This window comes from Eurypyga helias, unplaced genomic scaffold (assembly GCF_000690775.1).
Source record: "Eurypyga helias isolate BGI_N326 unplaced genomic scaffold, ASM69077v1 scaffold4175, whole genome shotgun sequence".
Lineage (NCBI taxonomy): Eukaryota > Metazoa > Chordata > Aves > Eurypygiformes > Eurypygidae > Eurypyga > Eurypyga helias.
The window spans coordinates 61,749-86,769 of NW_010250621.1; the positions used below are offsets into that span (position 1 = coordinate 61,749).

General features: G+C 41.3%; 1 protein-coding gene across 1 annotated transcript; it reads right to left on the reverse strand.

Moving 5' to 3' along the window:
- Positions 1-4,097: 4,097 nt before the first annotated feature.
- LOC104509690 (podocan-like) lies at positions 4,098-23,999 on the reverse strand (the record flags this gene model as incomplete). The annotated part of the gene is made up of 9 exons (XM_010151722.1): positions 4,098-4,774; positions 5,810-6,015; positions 7,874-8,022; positions 10,807-11,464; positions 13,460-13,575; positions 15,582-15,738; positions 18,008-18,117; positions 22,362-22,426; positions 23,906-23,999. Coding segments are annotated over 8 exons (1,524 nt in total), but the record flags the coding sequence as incomplete, so codon positions are not given.
- Positions 24,000-25,021: the final 1,022 nt, after the last annotated feature.

Consider the following 25,021-nt stretch of genomic DNA (forward strand, 5'->3'; position numbering starts at 1 on the left):
AAAGTAAGTGGGAACAACCTCAAAGACTTGCTGTGGCTGTTCCTGCTTGATTTGGCACTGGAAGACTCACTTTGGTTCTTCTTAACTCCTTCAGAGAGAGTAAGAACAACCAAAGTGAGTCCTCTAGTGCCAAATCTTTAAGCTGTGGATGATGAGGGTGCCTCATGGTGCAGCAACTCTAATGGTGCAGTAACTCTACTGCCTTCAGCACATCCGTAAAGTGCTTTGGGTTTTACCCCACTCCTGCATTTGAATTAAACAGACCTGAAATGAAGGTCCACCACAAAGCAGAAGAGAGATCTGGAGTGCTACATAACTAATCAATGTTAATTTTAATCCTTTATAAAAGATATCTCCTAAGTAAAGATTTTTTTAAAGCTAATTTCTTTGAAGACTGTCAACAAACACAATTATAAGTAATAAAAGCATAAGACTCAATCATTTCTTGTCTGCAACCAGAGCTGAAAATGCTGCAAATCAAATGAATTTTTATGGGAAGAAACGTTCTTGACAGTATCATAATCATATGCTAAAAACAGATTCTGGAACTACCATGGGGAAAACTTGAGATAGCCTGTGCAACTGTGCATTAAACAGCCTTTGCCTGATTTAAAACCATTTAAAGGAGGACTTTATTGATGCACTGTTTAATGTCCTTGGATACTACTGAAGAATTTTTATGGAAACACTTTGTATACTGGATTATTAGAACACATTTATCATCCACTGCCTCCACATATATCTCACAGCTGGCTGGCTTTACAATAGCAGTATGAATCAGAGCTACAGGGCACACCAACATTTTCCTCACTGAAGGAAATGGAGTTCTTTAGGGAATTTACTCACTGTTCTTATATTAGCAAGTTAATAAAGCAATTACAATGATCTCTATAAATTAATCCCATTGGGAGAGGAAATATCTTGCAAACACAAGGCTAAATTCATATTATATAAAAGTCTCCATGTGTTTAAGTTTTTAGGACAACTATTCCCAAACCCAGGGAGGAGGACACACCAGTATTACAGTATAGAGTGAAATAAATTAATAGGATATTGGTCTAGATCATAGAAACTTTCCAAGAGACTGCTTCCCATCAGAAATATTATTTGTAAAATATGTCTTTATTCTTATTACATTTTTGTTAAGTAAAATTTGTAAAAATGTTAGTGGGCTCAGCCAACACGGTGACAAACAGCATCATAAACTGAACTGTTGTTGACCATCAGGACCCACTGTCAAAACAGAACAATTGAGAGGTTTCAACCAGACCCCTCGTGCCTCCCCTCTCTGCATGGACTGCTGGGAGCAGAAGAAATGGCAGCCTAGTCTCAGGGAGGACACTTCCCATTCTCACCCACTTTGTTAATGCTGGTCCATGCCCACTCCTCATACACCCAACTTTTGCTACTCCAGATCTTCAGCCGTTTCAAGAAAAAGTCCCCTCTATCCCTCTCACAAAGCAGCAGAAGAGGAAGAAGGGGTTAGTACCACCGATACCTCGGGAGCAGGCCTGCCAGCCCGACTCTTCAGCACCTGCAGAAGTTGGAGGGTCCTTCCCCCAATAGCCCTTTTAATGGACAATCCTGTATTTCTGAGAGCGAGCTAATGAAAACAATCTCCGAGTCCCCGAAGCGCAGAAGATAACAGCAGATCTTCACGCCCAGCACAGCTGTCTGACCCAGAGCCGGCTGCGAGGAGGGTGGTTGGCAGCTCTGGGAGGAAGCAGCCCCGCAGAGATGCTGCGCCACTGCCAGAGGCCTGCAGTTGGTGGTTCGTTAGGAGCTGCTGCTGCTCCCCCAAGGGAGCACTTTGCAGCTTTCCTCCTGCCCCATCACAGCCCGATTCAGATTTGGTCACAAGTTTTCCTTTGGGGTTCTCTTTTCCTTATTTATTTTTCCTTAGAACAGTACCTACTTACTGTGTAAAGCACCTCTTTTTCATTAAACACACTTAAACCCCAGGCCCCACAGCATGGCGTGGTGAGGCCTTGAGGCAGAGCAGGAGGCCCCTCACACCACCACAAAGGTGCCTCACCCCCCCAGACCCTCACCCTGGTGGCAAGGCATCCCCCACAACTCACCCCTCCTGCCAACCATGGCTGGGGACTTCCAGTCACCCGCAAGGTCCTGTTGTCCCTCACAGGGCGCCATCTTGGGGGAGGGAAGGCCTTGGCCTGGTGCCACCTCCCTGCCCACAGAGGAGCCGCCGGGGCCAGGGCCGATCCTCTCCTCACAGCAGGTGGGATGGCACCAGCTCCTCGTGGGGCCTTTTTGCCCATCTGGGGCAGGAGGAGCCCTCCGCTTCTGGGAACGTGGGGAGCAGAGGGAAACAGGCTCCCCGGTTCCAGCCTGAGCCCCGGCACCTCAGTGTGGGCCCTGTGGCCCCTCCCACCACCCACAGAGGGAAAAGGGGATCTGTAACTCTCTTGGGGAGAGATGAAACCCCTGGGGAATATACAACTACCCTTGGCCTTTTTTCCCAGAAGCCCCCAAATAACAAGCCCCTGGGGTTACCCAGAAGGGACAGGTGTGGGGCAGGAGGGGAGAGTGTGCACAAGCAGGAGTGGGGAGGGAGCAGGCACGGGGTGCCCCAGTCCTCCCCCCCAAGCAAGTGCAAATGCATTCTTAGGAATAAAGTTGCCAACTGAATGTTTTAGGCTTGAAGATTTCACTGTCCATAGATCTATATCAGCCTGAAAACCTTTCTAGTATTCTCTTTCCCAAATCCAAGCAATTCACAGAAATAAAGTTAATGAAATTAACTGGTGTTATTTTTATTAATGAAAATAACTGGTGGTGTGGTGTTGAGGCTTTTATTTGGGGGCAGGGGTGTCTTTTTTTTTTTTTTTTGCTGCTGGACAACACTGTTCCCTTTAACGGACAGATTCAGGGTGTAATTATTTTGAAACTTGGAAAAGGTTTCCAAACTCCACTTTGTCTACAGGATATGCTCCTTCAACAGTAGGTGGGTCTCCTTTGGCAAACGCTGACACTTGGTTAAGAAGTTTAATGTTTTATGTATCATCCTGAAATTTCAGGCCTGATTCCACAATGCACCTTCACCCCCACATTCACATCAGACTCTCAAGGGATTCAAAGGACGTCTGGGGCACCTGACTTCTCACATATTCACAGTGTAAAGCACTGAAATTTAAAGATAATCAAACAGTTCTCAAAAAAAACTGTATAGATCTGCATATTCTCAGCTCGTTCAGGAGTATAATAAATTGGTCTGCTTCACCAAAGACCGGCAAAACTTCCACTGGGGTTTGCTGGAGATAGCTAAATGATTAGAGCCATATTCTGTAGACATTTTACATAGAAATCTATCTCAAAAGTCACTTGGAAGGCTATTTTATTGCTCAGCTGTATAGCTGATATTCAAGAATGTGGGGGTTTTGCATTTTTCAGGGCCAAGCTTTTATTTTTTTCAGGAAGGAATCTTTCCTTCTATGATTCATGATCCTGTTGAATTGTCTGAAGTAGGAAATATCAACTTGAAATTACTGTCATGTGCTATGAGAACCCAAAGGGAGAGCGTGGAACTAGATCTTCTCCGGCAGGAAAAACAGATGGTAAAAAATTAAGCCAACCGTGTTTCCAAGCAAATCATGGAATGCAGTATGCAAAACAACACGTGTTCAATCAGAAATCCTCAAAAGAAAAGACCATTTCCTCAAGCAGATTAGCTACCTCAGATGAAGGACATTATAATCAAATAAGCAGCTTGCCATCCAGGTACCTCTATAAGTCTTCTTTTCCTTGGTTTCCGTGATTTCAACAGGGGCTGAGAATACTCGACACCGTAACACAGGCTTTAGGAGAGTATAACAGGCACTGTCCTCAGACTTGAACTAAACAAACAAATTTCTCTTGACATTTAACAATTTTCTCTTAAGACACCCCACACCCACTTATCTCTTTTGCTTCATTAGTCTCACTTCTGACTTAATGTGAATGATATACAGTAGGTGAAAATTCCTACCACAACCATTAAACTGCATACTGTTGATGAGTCTTCTGGACACACCTTCAGAGACAATCACACAACTGCCACATGGGCAAGCAACAGCAAGACAGACACTTTACCAAAGCTCTGGGAGGCAGACATATGGATTTTTTATATATATTCACAAGAGCAATTGTTTTATCTTAAAACTTTTCTAAAACAGGCATATACTGCAGGTTTTGGCAGTAGAGATAAAATATTATGGGATCCAGCCTTACTTTGTTTTTCTTATCCAAATATACACATTGTTACAACAGAGGAATAGTTGCATCCAGAATTATTACTGCTGCTTCATGACCAAAATGCCTCATATACTGCTCCACACATGAAACTACTGCAAATATCCATCTTGCCCGACCAACAGCCGCTTCTTTGGGGTGGAGGAAAAGGAAAGAAGCATATACATGGTTCACTTAATATGCAGTGACAAAAACAGCATATGAAGGCACATGTTCAAAACAGTCTCACACTGTTATTACAGATGGAAACAGTGAAGGAAGAGAAACAGAAGAAACAAAAGCCAGCTTTTGTGAGTTCCAGAGCAATCCCTTATGATCCTGGGTCTTGTATAAGATGATTTGGAAGCTTTGGAAAGGCATTCAGGGTCTCTCCCTAAATAAGGCACTGTAACACACTGTCTTCCATGAGCCTGGCCCAGTGCCATGACAGTTTCTGCGTAATTCATTGCACGTTTTGCTAAGTGTTCTCTGTGTATCTATATAGATATATACACATAAACATATATGTAATTTTCCATATGCTCTCCTGCAAAACAACAGAAAAACAAAATCAATCACAAAATGCAATACAGAATTCAGAATATGCTAAACTTAGTACCTGCTGACTTGTCACACATGCCCCAAACTAAACCAGGGATGTGTTGATTCAGAAGTTACACATACACAAGATGTGTAGATATAAGTTATTTCTTCTCTCACAAAATTTTCATACAGCCCAGCCAGGAGGTCTCATGTTTGACTTTCTAAGTAGCTTCTACCCTTTTCACGCCCCATCATCTTTTCACATTATCAACACTATACCTAGCACTTCCTTGTGTCATTCTCCATGATGAAATGTTGATTTGGGACAAAACTAAGCTTTTTTTTTTCAAGTCTTATAGTTTATATCTCCAAAAATAGAGGGTAGTATCTTGAACCTCATCATCTTTCAACATAACCTGCTTAAAAGATGCATAAAGGTCCTGCATACCATCTCCAAAAGTGACCTGAAGTAGATACTCCTTCCATAAGAAATATGCCAAGTATAATATTATCTTCCCACTCTGAGTGGTCAGTGATTTAAGGACTGCTTGAGACAGAGGACATAATATTAATTCCATGTTTAACAGACACCAAGGGTCTATCTTCCTTTAATTTGGCTAATATTTTTAATCCATTTTCAGCTCACATGGTCTTCTGCCTCAATAAGCTTCACAGTTTGTTCTTTGTTTTCCTTTTGAACTGACTGCTTAAAAATATCATGAAATACCTTTTCATTTTTGTATTATCAGCAAATAATGACCTTCATATTTACCTACTATGTCTGCTGTGGCCAAAAGCAGAGCCACTATGAACTGTCCACTGCCCCTGATAAAACACACATATATATACTGACTCATTTTACAAAATAATGTATTTTCAATCCTTTTTGATTCTTCAGTTCCCAGTCATGTTTCAATGACTCTTTGAGTCTAGAGCTCAGACACCTTTTTGCTATGTTTCAACCATACTTGTAAATTGGAATTATTTACACAGGAGTCTAAGAACGGGGTCTCTGATTTAGCTAAACCACAGTTGTTACCTCCCACAAGATGTGTTTGCGTGAGTTCACATTATCTCAGTTCTTCTTCCTCTTCCTCTTCTTCATCTTCCATTTCCTCTTCTGAGTCATCGTTATTCTTTGAACTGTTGCTGAATTCAAGGTTTCCTTCAATATCCAGTACCTGTAAGTGCTTTAGGTTTTGGAAGGTACTTTCCTTCAGTGCTCCAACTGCAATCTTATTAAACCTTTAAACAAAAAAACAAAAAGGTCTTCCTATTAATATAAGCTCATTTTTATATCCAACACAGAAATTAGGATACTACAAGGAAACCATTCTATAGAGTTACTCTAATTTTAGACTGATCCTCAACAGCACACTAAGAGTACTGCCTCCCGTGGATGGAAAAAGGAAGGGAAAACAGGCACTGTTTAACAAGCAGGCAAATGCACTGACTGAACAACGTTTGCTCACAGCACTCTGCATCATCACAAAGGACCTTGCAGGAAAATACTGAGAAACATTAAGTATCTCCCACTGAATTCAAGTTCACTGACCAAGCTTTCAAAAAACTCCTACTTTTCTCTGCTGCAGCCCCTCTTTCCCCTTCTATAACCATATTTTGCAAGAAAAAAGAATAATCTTGGAATTCCTCCCCCACAAATTCTTTCTCTTGGTATTCTGCTTTCTGCTTCCCAGAGAGGAAAAGGCGTCTGCTCCATAGCCCACATTTCAAATTTCAACTTGCTTTTTCATGAGATTCTGTGTCATCCCTTGACAGTTTTAATTCTTCTCCCACAAAACTCCAAATAGTAACACAAAGTATCCCTTTAGAAACAAAGCAGCGTGCAATAATTTTTCATCTGTTATTTACGTTTCCAAGAATATAAACAAACTAATCTGCAATTTAAGAACCTCTCACATATACTGCTTGGTCCATTGCTCTTGAACATGCTTAAGATCGTGTTCTAATAGTACAGATGTATATTATTGTTTCACAGCACTGCAGTGATTAATAGCCTCCCATTAAGAAATACAATTTAGCTTGGGTGGAGTTACCTCCTAAATACGTTAGCAAAACGGTTTTGCAAATTCCTTTTTTCTCTTTATATAGAAATAAAGAATGTGGTATGTGGTTTCTGGTTTGCATCCAAACACTCACTAAAATCTCATAAATGTGAGCAGCTGAATAGACAGACTGCTCTAATTTACATCAGACTTCGTAATTTTATTTGCTTGGTATGGAATGATTCATCCAAAAAGGTATGATTCAGAACTATTCAGAACTACAGAACAATTTATTTGCATGCAGACAAAATAGAGCCTTATTTAGTCTTGTGCAGCAGGCAGCCTAGGCCTTCTGGACACATCCATGGGATCAGCTTATTTGAATATTCTGTAGGGCTTCATAGATTATTTCCAAGCAATATTTCCAATAACATTGCATCAGATTAAAATTTAATATAGTACCAGGCCAGACTCATGCTTCACTTCTTGTGGTATAAATCTTTGCTTAAATCGGGTACAACACTGTGACTTAAATTATATGTTAAAAAGGTCAGTATCTGTCACCTATAAAAATAAAGTCCTCATCCAACTGAGAGAGTAGGAAAAAAAAATTAAAAAGCTTTCTAAACTTAGTTACATAACTATCACAGCTGTAACCTCTCATCTGTTTCTGACAAAACTATCAAGGGAATATGCAAAACTTCAAGATTACTTATACAAACCTTACCAAAGGGGGATTCTGTCAAAATCCAGGCCTAACAGATGGAGGTGAAGCTGTAGTCCTACAAGTGGACTGTACACTTTTAGCTCACAGCTGAATATTGGAATATGACATTATGTTAAACATTAATTTCCCAGAGTTTCTAACACACCTAAACCATTCTAATAAGCACAGAAAGGCCAAACCCTCCACACAGGAAGAGCAGATTATGTATATCCGTGTCTTTTCTGAGCAGGTGAACACAGTTTGATCATACATTACTATAAAACAAAGTTGCTTAGTTAGGGAGTCAGGAATGTAAATACTTTCTAAAAAAGTCAGCAATTACAAAGTGGATGAAGAAATCTCATACGTTCAAGTGGAAACTTGGCTTTACCTCAGGTAAATCCCCTTTATTTTGGGTGTGGATTCAAAAGCATTCTCTGAAACTGTTGTGATCTTGTTGTTCTGTAGATACAGATATTCTAGAGATTCTGGAAGACCTGATGGGATGGAAGTCAGCTGGTTGCCAGCCATGTCTAGTGACTGCAAGGAAAAGACAACAAGGGGTCAAATAAATAATTGAATGTAAACATCATCAGTACACCAAAGAAGATTTAAGTTTGACAACAAATGAGCTTCCAAAAGCTGGCTGTATACACACATCCCCCTTCTTTGGGAGCTTAGCCATTGTTTTATATATACACATACGTCTACAAAAATGCAGATACATATATATATATATGCACACTTATAAAAAAACTTAGTATGGTAATAGTGCAGAAGTGAGATGTTTATGCAAAGCTTATCCAGGATGTGTTGTGTTTGAAAATAATCCGGGAATGGGTTTTATTTTTCAGATGGTACTTTGGCAAGTCTGCTTCAGAACTTCTCCCTTCTGGTGAGGTCAGGAAAATGGCAAACACCCTGTATACAGTAGAAATTGTCGGCCATGCAGAAAGGTTCAGTTTGAGTTCATGGTGAAAAACTGAAGTGATATTCATTGTAGCATAAACTAATTTAATCTACCTCTAATTCGCATCAAGCCTAAGTGTGGCCATGACAAATCTGTTCTCTTACAGTACCATTTAGCATCATGATTTCACATGACACATCATGCTGTTTTGTTTAGGAGTTCCAACATTTCTTTATCTCTGTCCCCAGGCTTTAGTCTGGGCCTGCTTAAAGTGAATTAAAAGCAGACTGGGTTTGAGATGAGCAGGAGAATTCCTTAGAAGCTGCTACTGCAAACACTTCACTAGCTGAGGTTATGTTACTTGGAGTTACACATAAAACACCTGGAAGTATTCTAACATAGACCAATGTACAAGGACATCAGGACTAAAGGCCACGATCATTTCTGTGGATGCTCCATCCCTGGATGTCTTCAAGGCCAGGCTGGATGAGGCTTTGAGCAACCTGGTCTAGTGGAAGGTGCCCCTGCCCATGGCAGGGGGGTTGAAACTAGATGATCTTTAAGGTCCCTTCCAACCCTAACCATTCTATGATTCTATGATGAATTTTAAGTAAGGAATTAGATCAACATAAGTGTTCTGTTATCCTGTATTTAACGTGTTCATAGCACCAAGATGACACACTAGTTACACATTATCCAAAGCTATACTTCTGCAAACAATTGTCATGATTTCAGTGTTTTTATTCTCCACATAATCCCAGTCTTGTAAACAATTATGTAAATGTCTAGCTTTCCCATTGCAGATAGTCTTCAGTGATTTCCATGGAAACCGTGTGGACTGAAGCATATGCTAAGCCCACGCCTGATAGCATCTTATGTGAAATCCACTCCAGTGTGCCAACTCATAAACCAATTGCAGTTAAGCCCTTAAAGATAACAAAAATTCATGTAGGCTATCATGGAAATGACTAACAAGTAGTAATGCTGTTCCAGAAAAAAAGCAACAGCCAAAAATGCACCGCTAGTCTAACAGAAATGCGTGTATGTGATATTATCTTACTCTTGTACAATATGAACAGGGTTTACCGTGGTGTAGGTACCACGGAAGGGCCAATGTTCGATTCAGTCATGCATTACTCTGGCTTGACACTGACTACAAGGGAGTGACAATACAAGTAACGTGAAGTAACTACGAATCAGGCCTCTCGAGAAGGAGATCTTGTCACTCCAACCAACAGCTGAAGTTGCCTAATGGGTCTCATCACCCATTTCTGTTTGAAAGAGCCAGCCATAGAGGTGATAGTGCCTACATTTCATTGAGCTACTGCAGTGAAACAATTTCAGCACATGTCATTCTCCACAGCATCCTCCTTCCAGACTACTATTCATCTTAGATACATTTACACACACGCACACACGTATCACTGAAGCTCTAAACAAATGCAAAATGTACTAATAAAGCCATGGAGAAAATCTGCAGCTGATGCAAACCAACAGCTCCATAGGTACTGTTGCTGCATTACTGATTTACATTAACTGAAGAACAAGCTATTGTTTATTCCCAGGAACACCAGAAATGTTCACACAGACAAGCATTTGGATTGTCTGAAAACAGTGGGGGCCAGTGTGACATATGCTCCATGACCCTTATCCCTGATCAGCTCTGAGATGTAAACAGTTTGCCTGTGCAGTGACCTAGCCATAAGCACCCTAGATGGTTGCCATATGATACAGGTAATACCTTTTACGGCAGGAAACAGGCTGCTGCCTAAAAGGAAATGCAGACAAATCCCTCAGCCAGTGCAACAATTCTGAGAGGTCATTTTGCACAGCACAAATACGATTGTTCCTGCCTGCCTTATGGTTTGTGTTTAACTTTCTCCAACAATTAAGCAAATGAGAAGACTGCTGATTGAATCCAGACCTCCTAGCTGCTACCCAGGTGCCTTAGCCAGCTGAGCTGCTAAATCCTACAGCTTGGCCTGTCTGGCTATAAGCTGATGTGGGAGCTTTGAGAATTAAGAGTGGTTTTGTTTATGCATTCCTTACTCCTGCTGTCTCTCTTCAGAGCTGATTTTAAATCTTTTGGGAGACAAGCTATTTGAAAGGCATAATTTCGGGGTTTATGACAACATTCACTAATGTTTATCTGAAAATATAGGCCACTGTTAGGACTCAGTCTTTCCATTTCCCAGAATTAGCAGTACATGGTGGACCACCGCCCTGGTCAGCAGTGGGAGGTACTCATCTCTGGCACAACACCACATCATTTCTACTCCAGAAACAGGAGGTGTAGTACTTCAACTCAAGCCCAAAATGTGAGGACCAAGCCCATCTAGCATTGGTGCTGTACAAATTGGCTTAGGCAGACAGACGAGGATTACTAGAACAATTAGAGAAGGTGATGCTTCTACCTGGAGACTGCTGAGTTCTCTCCACGCTCTTGAATAAATGGAATTTACTTTCAGTTTATTGTTGCTCAAATACAGTTCCCGCAGCTTTGTCATCCCGGACAAAGTCCCTTTTGGGATGATGCTTATCTCATTCTCCTTCAGCTTCAGAATCTGCAAGTTCTTTGGAAAGCCAAAGGGCACTGTGTGGAGATTGTTTCCAGAAAGATCCAAGGACTTTAGTTGCCTCAGTTTACGGAAGGCCTCCCGATGGATCTGGGGACTTTTGAGCTTATTGTAGCTCAGGTTCAGCTCTTCAAGGAAGTATGTGGTAGCAAAGTCATTCCTGTTAATCTCAGAGATCTGGTTATGAAGGATCATCAGTGTTTTCACTCGTCGGGGCAGCCCACTGGGAATCCTTTCCAGCATGTTGTTGTACAGGTGGACAGTGTGCAGCTTCTTTAAGCCCTGGAAGGCTAATGGGTGAATACCGCGGGCTTTTAATTTGTTATTGTGGAGTAGAAGGTACTCCAGGTTCTTAATTTGGGTCAAGACATCTCTGCCAATCACTTTAATTGCATTCTTCTCCAGGTGGAGGAGGACGATGTTTCGAGGTAAACCACTTGGGATTTGTGAGAGGTTGTTGCTGGACAAATCCAGATATTCAAGACTAGACAATTTCCTTGGGAAAGCAGGAAAAGAAAACACCATTTAGATTCTGCAAGGTGAAATGATAACCAACTTCCCCTAGGATTTAACAGTCTTTGCTTTAGAGTCTTTCTCCCTGGCACAGCTCCCGTTATGGCCCTTTTTTGTCTCACAATAGGACTGATGTGAACAGCAAAAGAGAGAGCTCCCATATTGTCATTAGGGATTAGGACTAGGCACTGCCATTGTTCCCCGGCCACACCAGCAAGAGAACCTGCTAGAACCCACAGACATCCAAACTGCCACCAGGCTGAGACCTGAGATTGGTTTTGCAGGCTACTGTTCTCTCATCTGATACCACAGGTAGTAGCCTACGAGCAATTTCAGTGAACAAGTCCCACAAGAAAGATGCCATGGGAGCACCGTTAGAACACAGAATTGAGCTCTGGGTTTCATAGAAATGTAGCCTGAGCATGAGTAACTTCTGTCTCTCTGAAAGTGTATACTGAAACTGAAAAGCAGGCCTGCTTTTTAGATGATGAAATACTACTCTTCTGAGAAGCAGAAATGCTAATTCAGTGTCCTAGACTAAGGTAGTGAACTTCTCCTGACCCTCCAGCATTATGGAAGTGAGTCAGGGCTCGAGCTGCTTTGGGTAAGCTACTGAATCTGGATTCCATGGACTCAGTTGAAGCTAAAATAAATCCTCAGACCAGCCTCTTATACCAACTGGATGTGGATCAATGGTATTATATGCCAGGACTGAGGAGTCCTCTATTCCCTTGCATTTCAAGTCAGTTCCTCGGTTCAAATGAGACTTTTAATCTGCCACATCACTACATAACCCGCTGCAGATGACTAGGAAGTTTTCAGAAACGCGAGAACTAATGCCTTACAGACATTACTTACTGGTTACTACATTGCTATTCACAGCTATCCAAGCATTAGCTGAATGAGGAAACATACTCTCTGGGTAAAACACTTTATTGCTACAAGTTGTAACACCTCCCCAACTTGGGTACACCTCAACAGCACTGTGCTGGGCTCTGTGCTGTCATGAGAGCAAGGAGCAATATTCACCCCTGCTGCTGGCTGTGACTGGTGTCTTAGCTACAGCCACTGCATGCTGTTCAGCAAAAGCTCAACAGAAATTCTATGTCCAATAAGTGTCTGACCCAGAGGCCGACACAGCTATTGTAAATTACTAAGGGAGGTTTCTGGGACTGGGATGCGGAAAAGGAAAGCACAGTTTGATACACGTCATGTCTGCAGATCAGAAAAGTTTACAGAATTAAGTTATGGGCAGGACAGATTATGTGATCTGAATTTTCAGGTAAAGCAAGGGCAGCACTCGGGGCAAGCAGAGACACAAATGTTAACTTTTTCAAGTCCTAAGTCCTAGGCTAAATTTAGGACAGCTAAAGGCTATTTCTGCTGCACTGGTTTGTAGCAAAGCTTTTGCAGCCATCTGGCTATTGAGCAGCACCACTGCATCCCCTCCTACCCCAGCAATCCATCCGCACTGGGGTATGGCTGTGCCAGACGAAATCATCACTGTGTATCTGCGGCTGCTTTCAAGTCACCTTCACAGAAACACACAAGTGGATTTAGCAAAGATGAAGGCCTGGCCTTAACCTCCAGTGAACTGCCCTTGAAGCCTGAACGTCCCAAGTAACCTCACTTTTGACTGGTTTGCAGAGACCAACGTCATTCTAGGTGGCCTTTTCACAGAAGGCACTTAGTACCTGTGTGATTGGGTCTCTGGCAATCAGGGAGTGATGCAGTCTGATGTTCAGTGTTGTGACTGCTGTATAAAAGTATTCTGCATGTGAATCCAAACACTCACCCACACCTTTGCTTTTGAATGGCAGCATCTGAGATAAGTCTTTTCACACAGACTTAGTAGAGAAATGCATAACAACATGCAGCTTTTAATAAATGTACTTTTTAAGATGTACTTTTTCCAGTAGATTACGACTGTACTAGGAGAGATAAACCCAGAGGTGAAAACTCCAGATCTCAGTCTCACCAGAAAGTTTCGTTGTCCATTCCTTCATTAGTCAAGTAGTTATTCTGTAAATATAGCTCCCGCAGACCTGTAAGTTCACTGAAGGCTCCTTTGGGAATCTTCTCTAGCTTGTTGTTCTAGAGCCACCGGAAGCACAAAACACATTACATGGCATGAAATAACAGAGGACATTCAGGTTCTGTTCAACTGTCACCAGGCAATTGAACTTCAAAATGGCTAGACATAACATATTTCAGGGGGCATTATAATTCTGCTTAAGAAATAAATACAAATACTAGACTGAAATATTACAACCTATTTTTTTTGATTCCCCATGGAATCTTTAGGCTAAAGACTTAGAATTTGCCCCATGCCAGATGGTTTTATTTTGTATCCTTAGTCCTTCCACCTGTGTGCAAATGTATAATGCAATCTGGGCAACTACCTCTGGAGTTTGCCCAAAATTTCTGCATTTTCTAAGACAGATTTCACCATAAAGAAGAATTAGGTTGGAAGCTGGGAACCAGCCATCCTTCCAGCATTAGTGGCATTCCAAAAGGTACAGTTCCTGCAATGCAGATTCCAAAATAATTAGTCCTGTTGCCTTACTGCAGCTTTGGAGTAGCCAGGAGGCTGACACGAACAAAATATAAAACTAAATTCCACTTAGAAATTCCATACAGGAACTGTAGGGATTATAAAAAGATATATAAAACACTAGTAATTTTAAAAGGATATATAAAACACTGACACTGAATTTGTTAAACTTCCCACAATCCACAGATACACAATAATGTAGTGGTCAGACTGGACTAGATTCATGTGCCAGCCAACATAAAGTGGACACCACCACAGCCAGATGTGGCCAAGTGTCCCAGTGAACAGTGAAAGTTAAAAAAGATCTGCCACATCTAAAGTACATCTTTTGGACACTTTTGGTCCACTACTGGCTGTCTCTCCTTTCTCAGTGTCCTCGTTTTTTCCCAGTCAAAATATCAAAGTAAATGTTAGTCCTGCAGGCGGTGCACTTGAAAACAACATGCTCGTTTCTCCCTTCAGCCCCTCTCCCTTAACACAACCGGTGACAGCAGGAAGGATACGAGTTCACAGTGTATTCCTCAAAGTCTGAGACCCCTTGGGCAGATAATGATTACCTATAAACGGCAATAAACCATGGACTCGTAACTTTACTCTTTGCAGAGAAATTCCAGCAATTTCAAGGATCAGACCGTTTGCCTTTACTTTTCTTCGAGCTGGAGAAGCCTGTTTTCTAGAAGGCTTTAATGGGAATTAGCAGTGAAATCTTCAAGGGAAAAGAAAGCTGGGAGGCAACACAGAACTGCCTAAGTCCAGGGGCTGATAACAGTTGGGAGTCTCCACGCGTCCAAGGAGCTGTCAACACTAGAAGCAAGCAGAACCAGGATTCCCCACCACTGCAGCTCTCCCATTGTTAACAAGGCTGCGATCTCTAGCACAGGCATGACGAAGTATTTTTATCGAAATCAGATGACATGAAATTAAAAATGCTGGAGACTCGTTAATACCACAACTTCTGCTACTGCACTAGTGCTGGAGAAGCTGTAGCAGTCAAGATGATTCAAACTTTCTCTGTGTTGCCTGAATTGCCAGTTCAGTAGCAAACAAAAATCACTGATGCTCGGAAACAGTAGTCTATGTGAAATGAGTTAGCGAGCAAAGCCAGTACACAGTGGGTAAGTAGCTGTCAGGAAAAACATTGTCAGTGGAAAACCTAACTGGGAGGCCAATCACTGGATAGTCATGGAGAAGTGATCTATTTGTACTAATATGTATTAACACTGTTATATGCAGGGAAGAGACCAACGATGCCACCACAGACGCATTTCATTCCGCTGTGAGAAACACAGACACTTCATTCTCCTGGGGACAGAAAAGCATCTTTGTCCCGTGAGCATTCTGGTGTTTTGCAAAACACACTGTTTCTTAAGAACAAAAAACTAATGACATGTGAGACAGCTACTGCTGAAGATGTAGCAGAAGAGACTTAGAGTGGGTGTGGGAATATTTCCAAGTGCAGTGAAATGGCTTGGCTGTGCAATCTGAATCCCATACAAACACAGTACTTGGTCAATCATAAAGGAATACAAAACCTTGTTGTCATTACCTTTAAGTGTAATTTATATAGTGCTGGAGGGAGATTCTTTGGAACATATTTCAAGAAATTGCTGGACATGATGAGTATCTCCACATTATTGGAGCCATTGAACATATTATCAGGTAACCCAGCATCTGAAAGTTTGTTGTTATGAAGATACACAGATCTGTTGGAAGGAGAAAAAAGATTAAGTAAAACAGATAGTGAGATCTGGGAGGGTTTGTTCACCAAAAGAAAGCTGTCTAAAAACTATATTTCAATCTTTTCTTTTTTCCTTGGGATAATGAGATTTGTTTTTAAATTGTGCCCTTTAATTTAGCAAGGGATATAGATGCAAACCCAAATGGTTGGTCCAGATACTCTCTGAAATGTAGGTCTATTCAAAATCCAATCCTGTGTTTGACTACGAATTTCACAAGTAGCCTTACCTTCTTAACAAGAAACTGAGTGCAAGTCTGAGATTGTGCGGTGCTTTGAAATGAAGAATGGTGTGGTGGCCTCACTCGAGAGGGTCAGAACTCAGACCTGGTTAATAGATACACCCCCAGTTTTAACTTCTATTTGGAATAAAATCTGAGCTTCTTGGGCTTGCAAAATCCACCTGTAGATCTCTTAAGGACGGGCTGTCCCTCACCCCTCCATTCTTTCTGTTCCCATGACGGCTGGAAATACCCCAGGAAAGAGTTTCTCTCCTACTCCTAGAACTCAGAAAGGCAGAGAGTACTGACAGAAAGACAGAGCAGATTTACTCCATCTGGAAGAATTTTGGTTTTTAATGAACCTTTGGGATCGAGAGAAAGAGGGTTTCTTATTTTCCCTTTGCCCTTCTTACTTTTAACTTTTAATAGTCACAGAAGTTTTTCCAATCAGATTTTTTTTTAAATTGATTCATTCTTTCTTACACAGGTTTTAATTCTGCATAAAACAATTTACCCCTATGAAGTTATTCCTGCTTTTCATTGGCTTAACTGCTAAATGAATTCATTTGACTTCTTTTCAACAAAAGACACTACAGGATTTTACTGGCTTTGATTAGCCCTTCCTTTCCTGTATTTACCCCAAGATGCAGAAGGCAGCTAAAATTGTAGAGACAGGTTAAAACTGCAAAAGAGCACAGTGTCAAAGTGTGCTTTTTTAACTTGTTCTTGGATTCTCTACCAGTTGCAGAGAACTTGGCAACATCTTTCTGGAAGGAAGGAAAGGCTCAGTATGGAAACACAATTGTGTGATCACACAGTCCGGGGAGTTCAGAGCCACACTGAAAATATTGTTCACCCTGCATGGTCAGCTGTACTTTCAACTCACAAATATTTGCCTTTCTGGAAACCTTGCTTTCCAAATAATCAGTCTGAGACCATGAACTCTGCTGAGGGCAAATAAACCAACTGAAACAACTTGTTAGTATTTTATGTCAACAATCTTGGAAACCACTAAGTTACTATTCTGATTAGTGTTGGTATAGGAGAGAGTGAAAATCACCTCAGAAGAGTGCAAGAATTTTAATATGAAATCAAAACACAGCAGCTTCTGCAACTCAGATGAAGGAAGAACACATGTATAAATCCAACTTCTTTCACAAGGAGATATTGCCAGAAATCACTGAGTGATTCAGCCTTTTCAGCTACCAAGAGCCTGCAAGACTAAAGGTCTAGCAAGTACAGAGCAGCTTCAGCTCTCAACGAATTCAGTAGGAAGGCAGAGCTCTTCAGTTCATCACAAGACTGGGCTCTAGGAGCTCAACTGGGTCAGCTATTATTAACTGCTTCCCAACCTGGATGCATAAATTGCTACCAACAGTTTGAGATGTCTTTGCAGGACTTAGATGCTGCAGCGTCCATATAGATTACTTAAAAAGCCTTTGGAAAAGACCGTACCTCACAGGAGATGCTCTGTGTGTACCTGAATTTGAGATGGGCCCATGTGCTGCGCTGGATCCAGCTGAGAGAATCACAACCTGAGTCTTAGCAGGGAGACCTTTGAAACCTGACCTGAGGGTATGAACCACTCCTGAAGGTGCTAAAGTGCTCAGCTTTAATACACTTCAGTTATACTCAACTGCACTGAGCACTGTGCTCTCAACCTGACTCTATTTTTTTTTAAATTAATGGACTGTAATAAAACTAGGGATTTCTAAACATTTAATCCCCATTTTGAAAAACCAAAGCTGTTCTTTTCAACTCATAACTGATACACAAACAAAATGGAAACAATTTAATTTTTATCTATGCAAAAGTGTCCGGCAACTAGTAAAAGCCTTTGGAATGTGTTTGTCTGAGAGATTATTTGAACTTTCATGCAGAGAATAACAAACAGTCAGTTTCTTTCCAAAAAACATAAGTAGGCAATAACATGGTTTAGCCAGATAATTTCTTATCACTCACCAACTGCCTCCAAGCAGTGGCAAGAACACTATGATTTACTTCCTGATCCCTTACCTCAAGTTTGGTTTCTGTCCAAATGTGAGCCCATATATCTTAGTGAGATAATTGGCTGCAAAATCTGCACTGATCAAGGTATTTGGTAGGAATTTCGGAGCCACTGTTAGCTGTAAAAGAAGTAAACAGGGGAATTCCAATTAAATGCAATATATGTTTTAACCAAGTATTAGACCAGCAACAAACCACTTGCAAATTTATTTTCTCTAAACAAAAATAAATGGCAAAAATTACTGAAACTAAACACAGATTGCATGAACAAAAACAAATTGTCCTCACTCACTAATCTCTCCAGGAAGGAGACAGACTTTTGCTCCAAGATATGTGAATGTTTGTTTTGGTTGGAAGAGTCCTGTCTCTTTTTTGTGGACGAAATCAAGAAATTGTTATTCAGAGAGCAAACACATTGCTTATTATTGTTCTTAATTCCTCAGCCTGCTGTGCCAAAAAAATCCGACCCACCTCACAGTGGCCTACTACTCACTCCTATATGAAAGTATATTGCGGGGAGAAGTGTCACATCATACGTCTGTTCCAATATTGTATCCATTTAGGATGATCTTCGCAGCAGAGGACTCAAGTCTCCAAAGGACAGGGACGCTTCTGATCTACATGATGGAATATCAAATGGCACTTCAAAGACCTACTGTACAGTGATAATCTGTTCACTGAACAAGTGATGTATGAAAAAGAAGGTACAGAAAGGTCCTGTCTCCAAAACTTTATACTTGACGAGAGGTACAGTATTTTATGTGTTTGCTCTTGGCCTATTGCTATTTTTATCAATAATATAAAAAAAAAATAATGCTAAGAATGTCTGCATCTGAACCAAAACTGGTGGTGTGAGAACTAATGATCAAAAAAGCTCAGTTTTACAGAGCATCCAGGTAATAAACCAGCGAGGTTCACTGAATGGCTGCTAATAGCCAAGTCATTCATCTAGAAATCAAGAATACAGGTTACAATCCAGGCTGGAGGATATTTTTCTGGAAAGCATAAACCCAGAAGATTTCTGCATCAAGATTAAACCCTTGGGAAACAAATTCTTAACACGGTACTGTAGTAGGTACAATCCTTGAGTACATAAGCAGAAGATCACTGAATTGCAGTAGGCAGGTGGTTACATATGTCAACAACAGTACTAATGAGACCACACTTACAATATTTTATGTACACTCCAAAAAGCTGTTTATGTACATTCTGAAAGGCTCTGGAGAGAACAACTTTTCTAGGGAGATACTGAAGTCTTTGTCATCTAAAGCTTTGAAATCAGGATGGAAAACTCTGGGCAATGGAAGAGATCTGCCTTCTAGCTTGAAATTCTTTGAACCTGTAGAGCTTCCTCACAGTTCTGTTGCGTGAAAGAGAACTTAGTCCTTACAGCCAGCAAGGCACAGCAAGACTCACATGATGAGAAAATGTATTTTTCAAATTTTATTACAACAAAACTGCAATTGATTATTAATTAATAGTGTAAACCCAAAAATATTTAAAGACGAACCATGTGTGGGAGAGCAGACACTTTACTGGAGAACTGCCTAAGTCAAGCCGATGTATTCACCCAAAAGGTGCCTACATCTCTCTCTAGTTTGTCAAGTGAACACTGATGGACTATAGTCATGAACTTGCAATTGACTGGGCTCATAATACAGTCCCATATTTTAAAAGATGAAAGCACATTATTTACTGGGTTTTTTTTCCACCTGTGCCAAAACCTTCCCCCTTAAGCTGTCATAAATGTTTAATGGTCACAAACACAACAAAGAACTTTCCCACAGTCCACGCTCCTATCAGTATTTCCAGATAGTATGTTAGCAGTGGAAATAGGCATTTTACATATTACTGCAGTTGTTACGGTATTGCTTTTGGCTTTACCAGTAATCTCTCACCTTCTGACCTGGGAGATATGATTTAAGGGAAGTGGATAAAGGCACTCATCTGGCTAAGAAGGTCTGACAGTGCCTCAGAAAGAAACATGCCTCTACCGTGACTCAATATTGACAATTCAGGGCAGGAAATAATCACCTTCATACATGGTGGCACATTAAATCTTTTCTCGTGAAGGATGGTCTATTAGGTCGTAACTTTTATATAAAGCAAAGGCTCAGATATGTGAAATGAGAGACATCAGAACCACAAGAAAGGGGAAGGAGAAGTTTCATCCAGAAAGAGTTTTCACTTGCTCAGGCAATTGCTTTGGCTTTTCAGCACTTAGTCATGAGACTAACTGATCTCCACGGTTGGCTGCTTGAAGGATTAACGCTGGATTGCTGTAACTGCTAGCAAAAATAAAGTTGATGAAGTAGCTTGGTGTAGCATATTGCCTGATAAGTAGCAATCTGCATTTCTCCAGCTGCGATTTTCTTGCAGCTATACTGCTGGATCTTCCTTTCCATATGGCAGACAGTGTTTTCTCCACTGTTAACTAATGAGTTAACAAAGGAAGTCAGAAGGATTATACAAAAGTTATTACCAGTTTTGGAACAAGTTTTCTTGCTTATAACAAGCTTTGATATAAACAGAAGTACTGGATCTAGATGAACCCTGTATCCATTTCGGACTACAGGGAAATGTAAAACCTGTCACCAAAATTACCAGCTTAACAGTAAATAATGATGACAGTTCAGGGCCTGCTCTATAGTTAGGTGGAAGAGATTTCTGTTATTAACAAGGGCTACTGTGGATGTTACATGATAGATACAAATTACGAGAATGGGGTGAAAAATGAAAAAGAAAACTACAGCATTTGTTCTTTACTTGAACTACTTCTCACTCGTAAGGCACAGAAGGCTTTTAGCCTATCATGGCATTTCTTTACTCCAACCAACTATGCTAGTTTAACAAAAGGTAATTTAGCTACATCTAATGGGATCACAGCTGAAGATAGAGCAGCATTAAGATAATCCATAAAACAAGGAGCAAACTACCAGCAAATCCCTGCTCTCCTCCAGACACCACAGTTACTTGATCTGCAGTGTTTCCTGCTGCAGAGTGGATGCAGTTTGAAGCCAATCTGGTTTGTCCTGGCTCGCAATTTATAAAGAAATGTGTTATTTTTGTGGGTCCACCACTTCTCACTGTAACTACTTCTGACATTCGCTGATGTCTGCATTTTCTTTTGGGATCCTTTTCTCTCTGCAGTAAAGCCAGAAAAACCAAACACTTTGTTTTGTCACATAGGGAAAATTGGAGTGTGAGGTTTTGGAATATTAGTCACAGCCTGGCTTGTTCCTTTTTATGGAGTTCTTAACTGCCAAGATCGTTATATGGAAATGGTGCTTGAAAGGGAGAAAAGAACACAATGTTACTGTACTAAGGAATGGGTTCTATTCTCAATCACTCCATACAGAAATCCATGGAGTGATTCTGGATAGGTCTTGGCCTGACGGAAACCTGGATGTGGCCACATGTATATAAACAAAACATCGAAAGGTCACAGATCTTAAGAGAATAATAAAATATATATAGAGACATGCATATAAATATATATATAGAGAGAGAGAGGAGGAGGGAGGGATGGAAAGGCAGGGCTTTTGTAGACAAAAGAAGCTCTCCCTGACGTTTTAACTTACATTTTTCTTTGGCATCCCAGTTCTATCTGTAGCAAATATTTGTGGACAATCATTGGGGAAAAAAGAAAGCCATATGGGAACCACCCAGATACAAGGGCATGTGAGAAGTTATTTCATTTCCTAGCCTTGGCAAGAAAGATGTGCTTCTGTCATGACATCCAACTTGGGTCATTCATAGGAAACACCTAGGATCTTCTCCATTAAAAAAGAAATTCAGCTCCTACCACTGCAGCTAAAAGAATAAATAAATAACTTGCACAGTTGCATCATGTGTGGGTATCCCTCCACACCAAAACTAGTAAGAATGAGTGTCAGGGAAAACTGAATAGCTTTTTACAGATTTTGATGGCTCAAACAAAGGTTTTAGGATGCATTTGCTCACAAATTTTTCAATCTGCCTCAGATGATGAGACATGGAGCATTTCACACCATTACCCCACAGCTTACCTGAAGACAGGCAGCTACCAAATCTGCATGCAGCAGAGCTGAAACCTACTGAAGACTAATTTATAAATGCAGGGGCTCTCTGTACCTCCCTACACACACAGGAAACCTTTCTGCAGTTGCACAAATAAATCAGTGTTCAAAATACACCAGCATGTGCACTCTCTAATTTTTTTAGCATAGATTGTCTTGACCTTAGATGAACCTGCATTAGAGTATCACTTTAGCACAATTTCACTTATGTAGGATATATATTTTTTAAAAGAACTGAAGACTTGCTCGTTTAACTTTCAGGAACCCCTTAGAAAAGAAGTCTGAAAGCCTTGTGAGCCTCTTACCTTATTGTTTGCCAGGTACAGGTAATTCAGGTTCTCCAGATGCTCGAATGCTTCCTCTGGCAACCCTTAAAAACGGCAGTAACTCGTCAGTGACACTGCCACCTTATTGCCTCTCTGAGTGAAAATATTGGTGTCTTTTTTTTAATCACATCCCCCCACCCCAACACCACAGACTGCTAAGAGCAAAGGAAGACCATTAAAAATCCTAAGCATGCAAGGCTTGTGGCCAGCCCCACTGGCAAGGGTCAGGCCCAGAGCTGTGCAGACTCGCTGTATGGCTGACTATCGGTGCTCAAAGCAACCATGCTGTCTGCAAAGCTTCTTTGTCATCTGCTCACAAATGTGCAAATCATTTTTCTTGGAAGGACATAATCTGAGGTTGTTTAATGACCAGATCTGACCATGATGTTGCCAAAATAACACCAGTATCTGTGTGTCATAACCCTTCTCTTGTTCTGCTCCCCCACAATCCAGATAGCCACGCAGTAACCAGGTCAGAGAGCTGATCCAGCTCAGAGCCTACCCTCCCGCAGTAATTATTAATTTTCAGCTGAGTCACTCCCCATCCAGCTGATCACACAAGCACAATTGCTGTCACAACGGAAAGGCTGCAAATAGCATTTTCACCTGGCACTTAGGTAACCATAAGTCAAAGGTGAAGCTATTTCCCATGTCAAAACACACTGGAAACTCAGGGCTGCACTGAAGCTTGTGAAAGAAACATCAAGCCCCAAAGGTAATAATGTCAAAGTCTGAATCTAGCCTTCCTTGTGCTATGTAAGTGCTGTGTTTTGGGTCCCATGCCTAATACACCCACATTCTCAGTAAAGGCTGTTCTCCATCACTGGAATAAGGACAGCAACAAGATTCAGAGTGACTGGGTGACATAAATTAACAAGTACATCTTTCATATTGCACATCCTCCTCCTTTGCTATTTCCTCCAATTCCTCTGTCTCTTTGGCTTGCCTTACTCACTCCTTGTCAGGTTTCTCTAATAAGCATATGACTTAGCAAGCACAACCTGCCTACAAAAATCAACATGGTGTTAAAAGAATGGCAGAAATTGATTTATTTGTAATATTATTACTTGTATTGATATTAAATTCGACAAGGACTGAACTGGACTAAGCCGCACTGAGTGATTACATTGAACTAAACAAGTGGATTAAGAAACAAGGTCAGTCAGAAGGAAATCATTCCGCATGTGGACATTTCTAGTTCTCAAGTGCATTGCACTGATGTGCCTGTGGGACCGGGGGGAGTTTCCTGGATGAGAAGATCTCACGCCACAGTACACAGTGCTGCTGCCAGCTCTCCTCCACTGGTTCACTAAGGCTGCATTCTTCTACACTGAGTATTATGTTTCAGATGATAAAGTGCCTCCATGACCTGTGTGATGGCCAAAGGAGTGAGCCTTATAGCTAACCACTCCAATCAAGTCAATCCATCACTCTGGCTTTTCTTATCAGCTGTCACCGGCATCACTGCATAAGCCGGTGCTGTGGAAGCACAGGGTGTCTGCTTCATGGCTCTGCCAGCTTACCTTTTGAAGTCAGCCTGTTGTTTTGCAAATTGAGAGTTTCCAATCTGTACAGACGAGCAAGCTCTTCTGGAAAGATTTCTTCTATCTGGTTATTCTAAGAAAATGGAGAATATTAATCATCAGCAAAGTAATCCAAGAAGGAGCCCAATAAAGCCAGACTCTGAACTCCAATAAAACTTGGAAATCACCATGTCAAATCATTGTCAACAGACTTCTCTCTGTAATGAGCCAAACTCCGATCACAAAACCAAGATATCCAAACCCAGCAGCATTTGAAGGCCTGAACCAAGTTCTGCAGCACGTGCTCATCTCCAGAAATATCCAGCTTATGCACTGGTAGCACTCAAAGAGTGTGATTATGCCTGGCAAGGCCTATAATCCATCTGCCACAGCCACAACTTGTAGCTGCAGCAAAACATTTGCTACAAGGTTGGCACTGTGGTTTTCCAAGTTTATTATGTTATTACATTATCATTATTTACGTGTTGTTTTAAAAACAACTCGTCACGAGCAAGGAACAGTCAAACTGGGCTCACTTTCTCTGTTTTTACTGTCAGTGGTGACCACCATCAAATTCTCATTAACATGCTGACTAACATTTTGACCATTAATGAGTAATCCTAGTGTTTTACCATCTAGGGAACAAGTCAAGGACCCACTGTGCTGGAAGCCAGGCCAGTACACAGAAAGTGACAACTGCTGCTCCAAAGTAGAGGCTTTTGGCAGCACAGGCAGGAGCCATGGCTAGCACACACCTGGGACAGATCTGCTGAGGAAGGTGCCAGCTTACATTACAGTTTTGTCAACTACGCTGCACTTGGATGGAAAGCGCTGAACAAAATCTGCAACTCGTCCGTTGAACAAAGCTGGCAAAGGGGAGCAATAAACAAAATGCAGTTGGTTAAGGGCCAAAGAGGCATTGCGGAGAAGCCTGGAACCACTGCCACTGCTCAGAGGAAGAAAGGCCATGGGGCTGCCCGCATCCTCAAGTGTCAGAGCACATGCAGGGAAAGGCCGCCTGCTCAAAACCTGAATATCATTACATGCCCTGTCCTGACAAGACATGACGTCTCCACAGTGTAACCATTCCCTGCAGCCACGCTTTTCCTGGGAAGA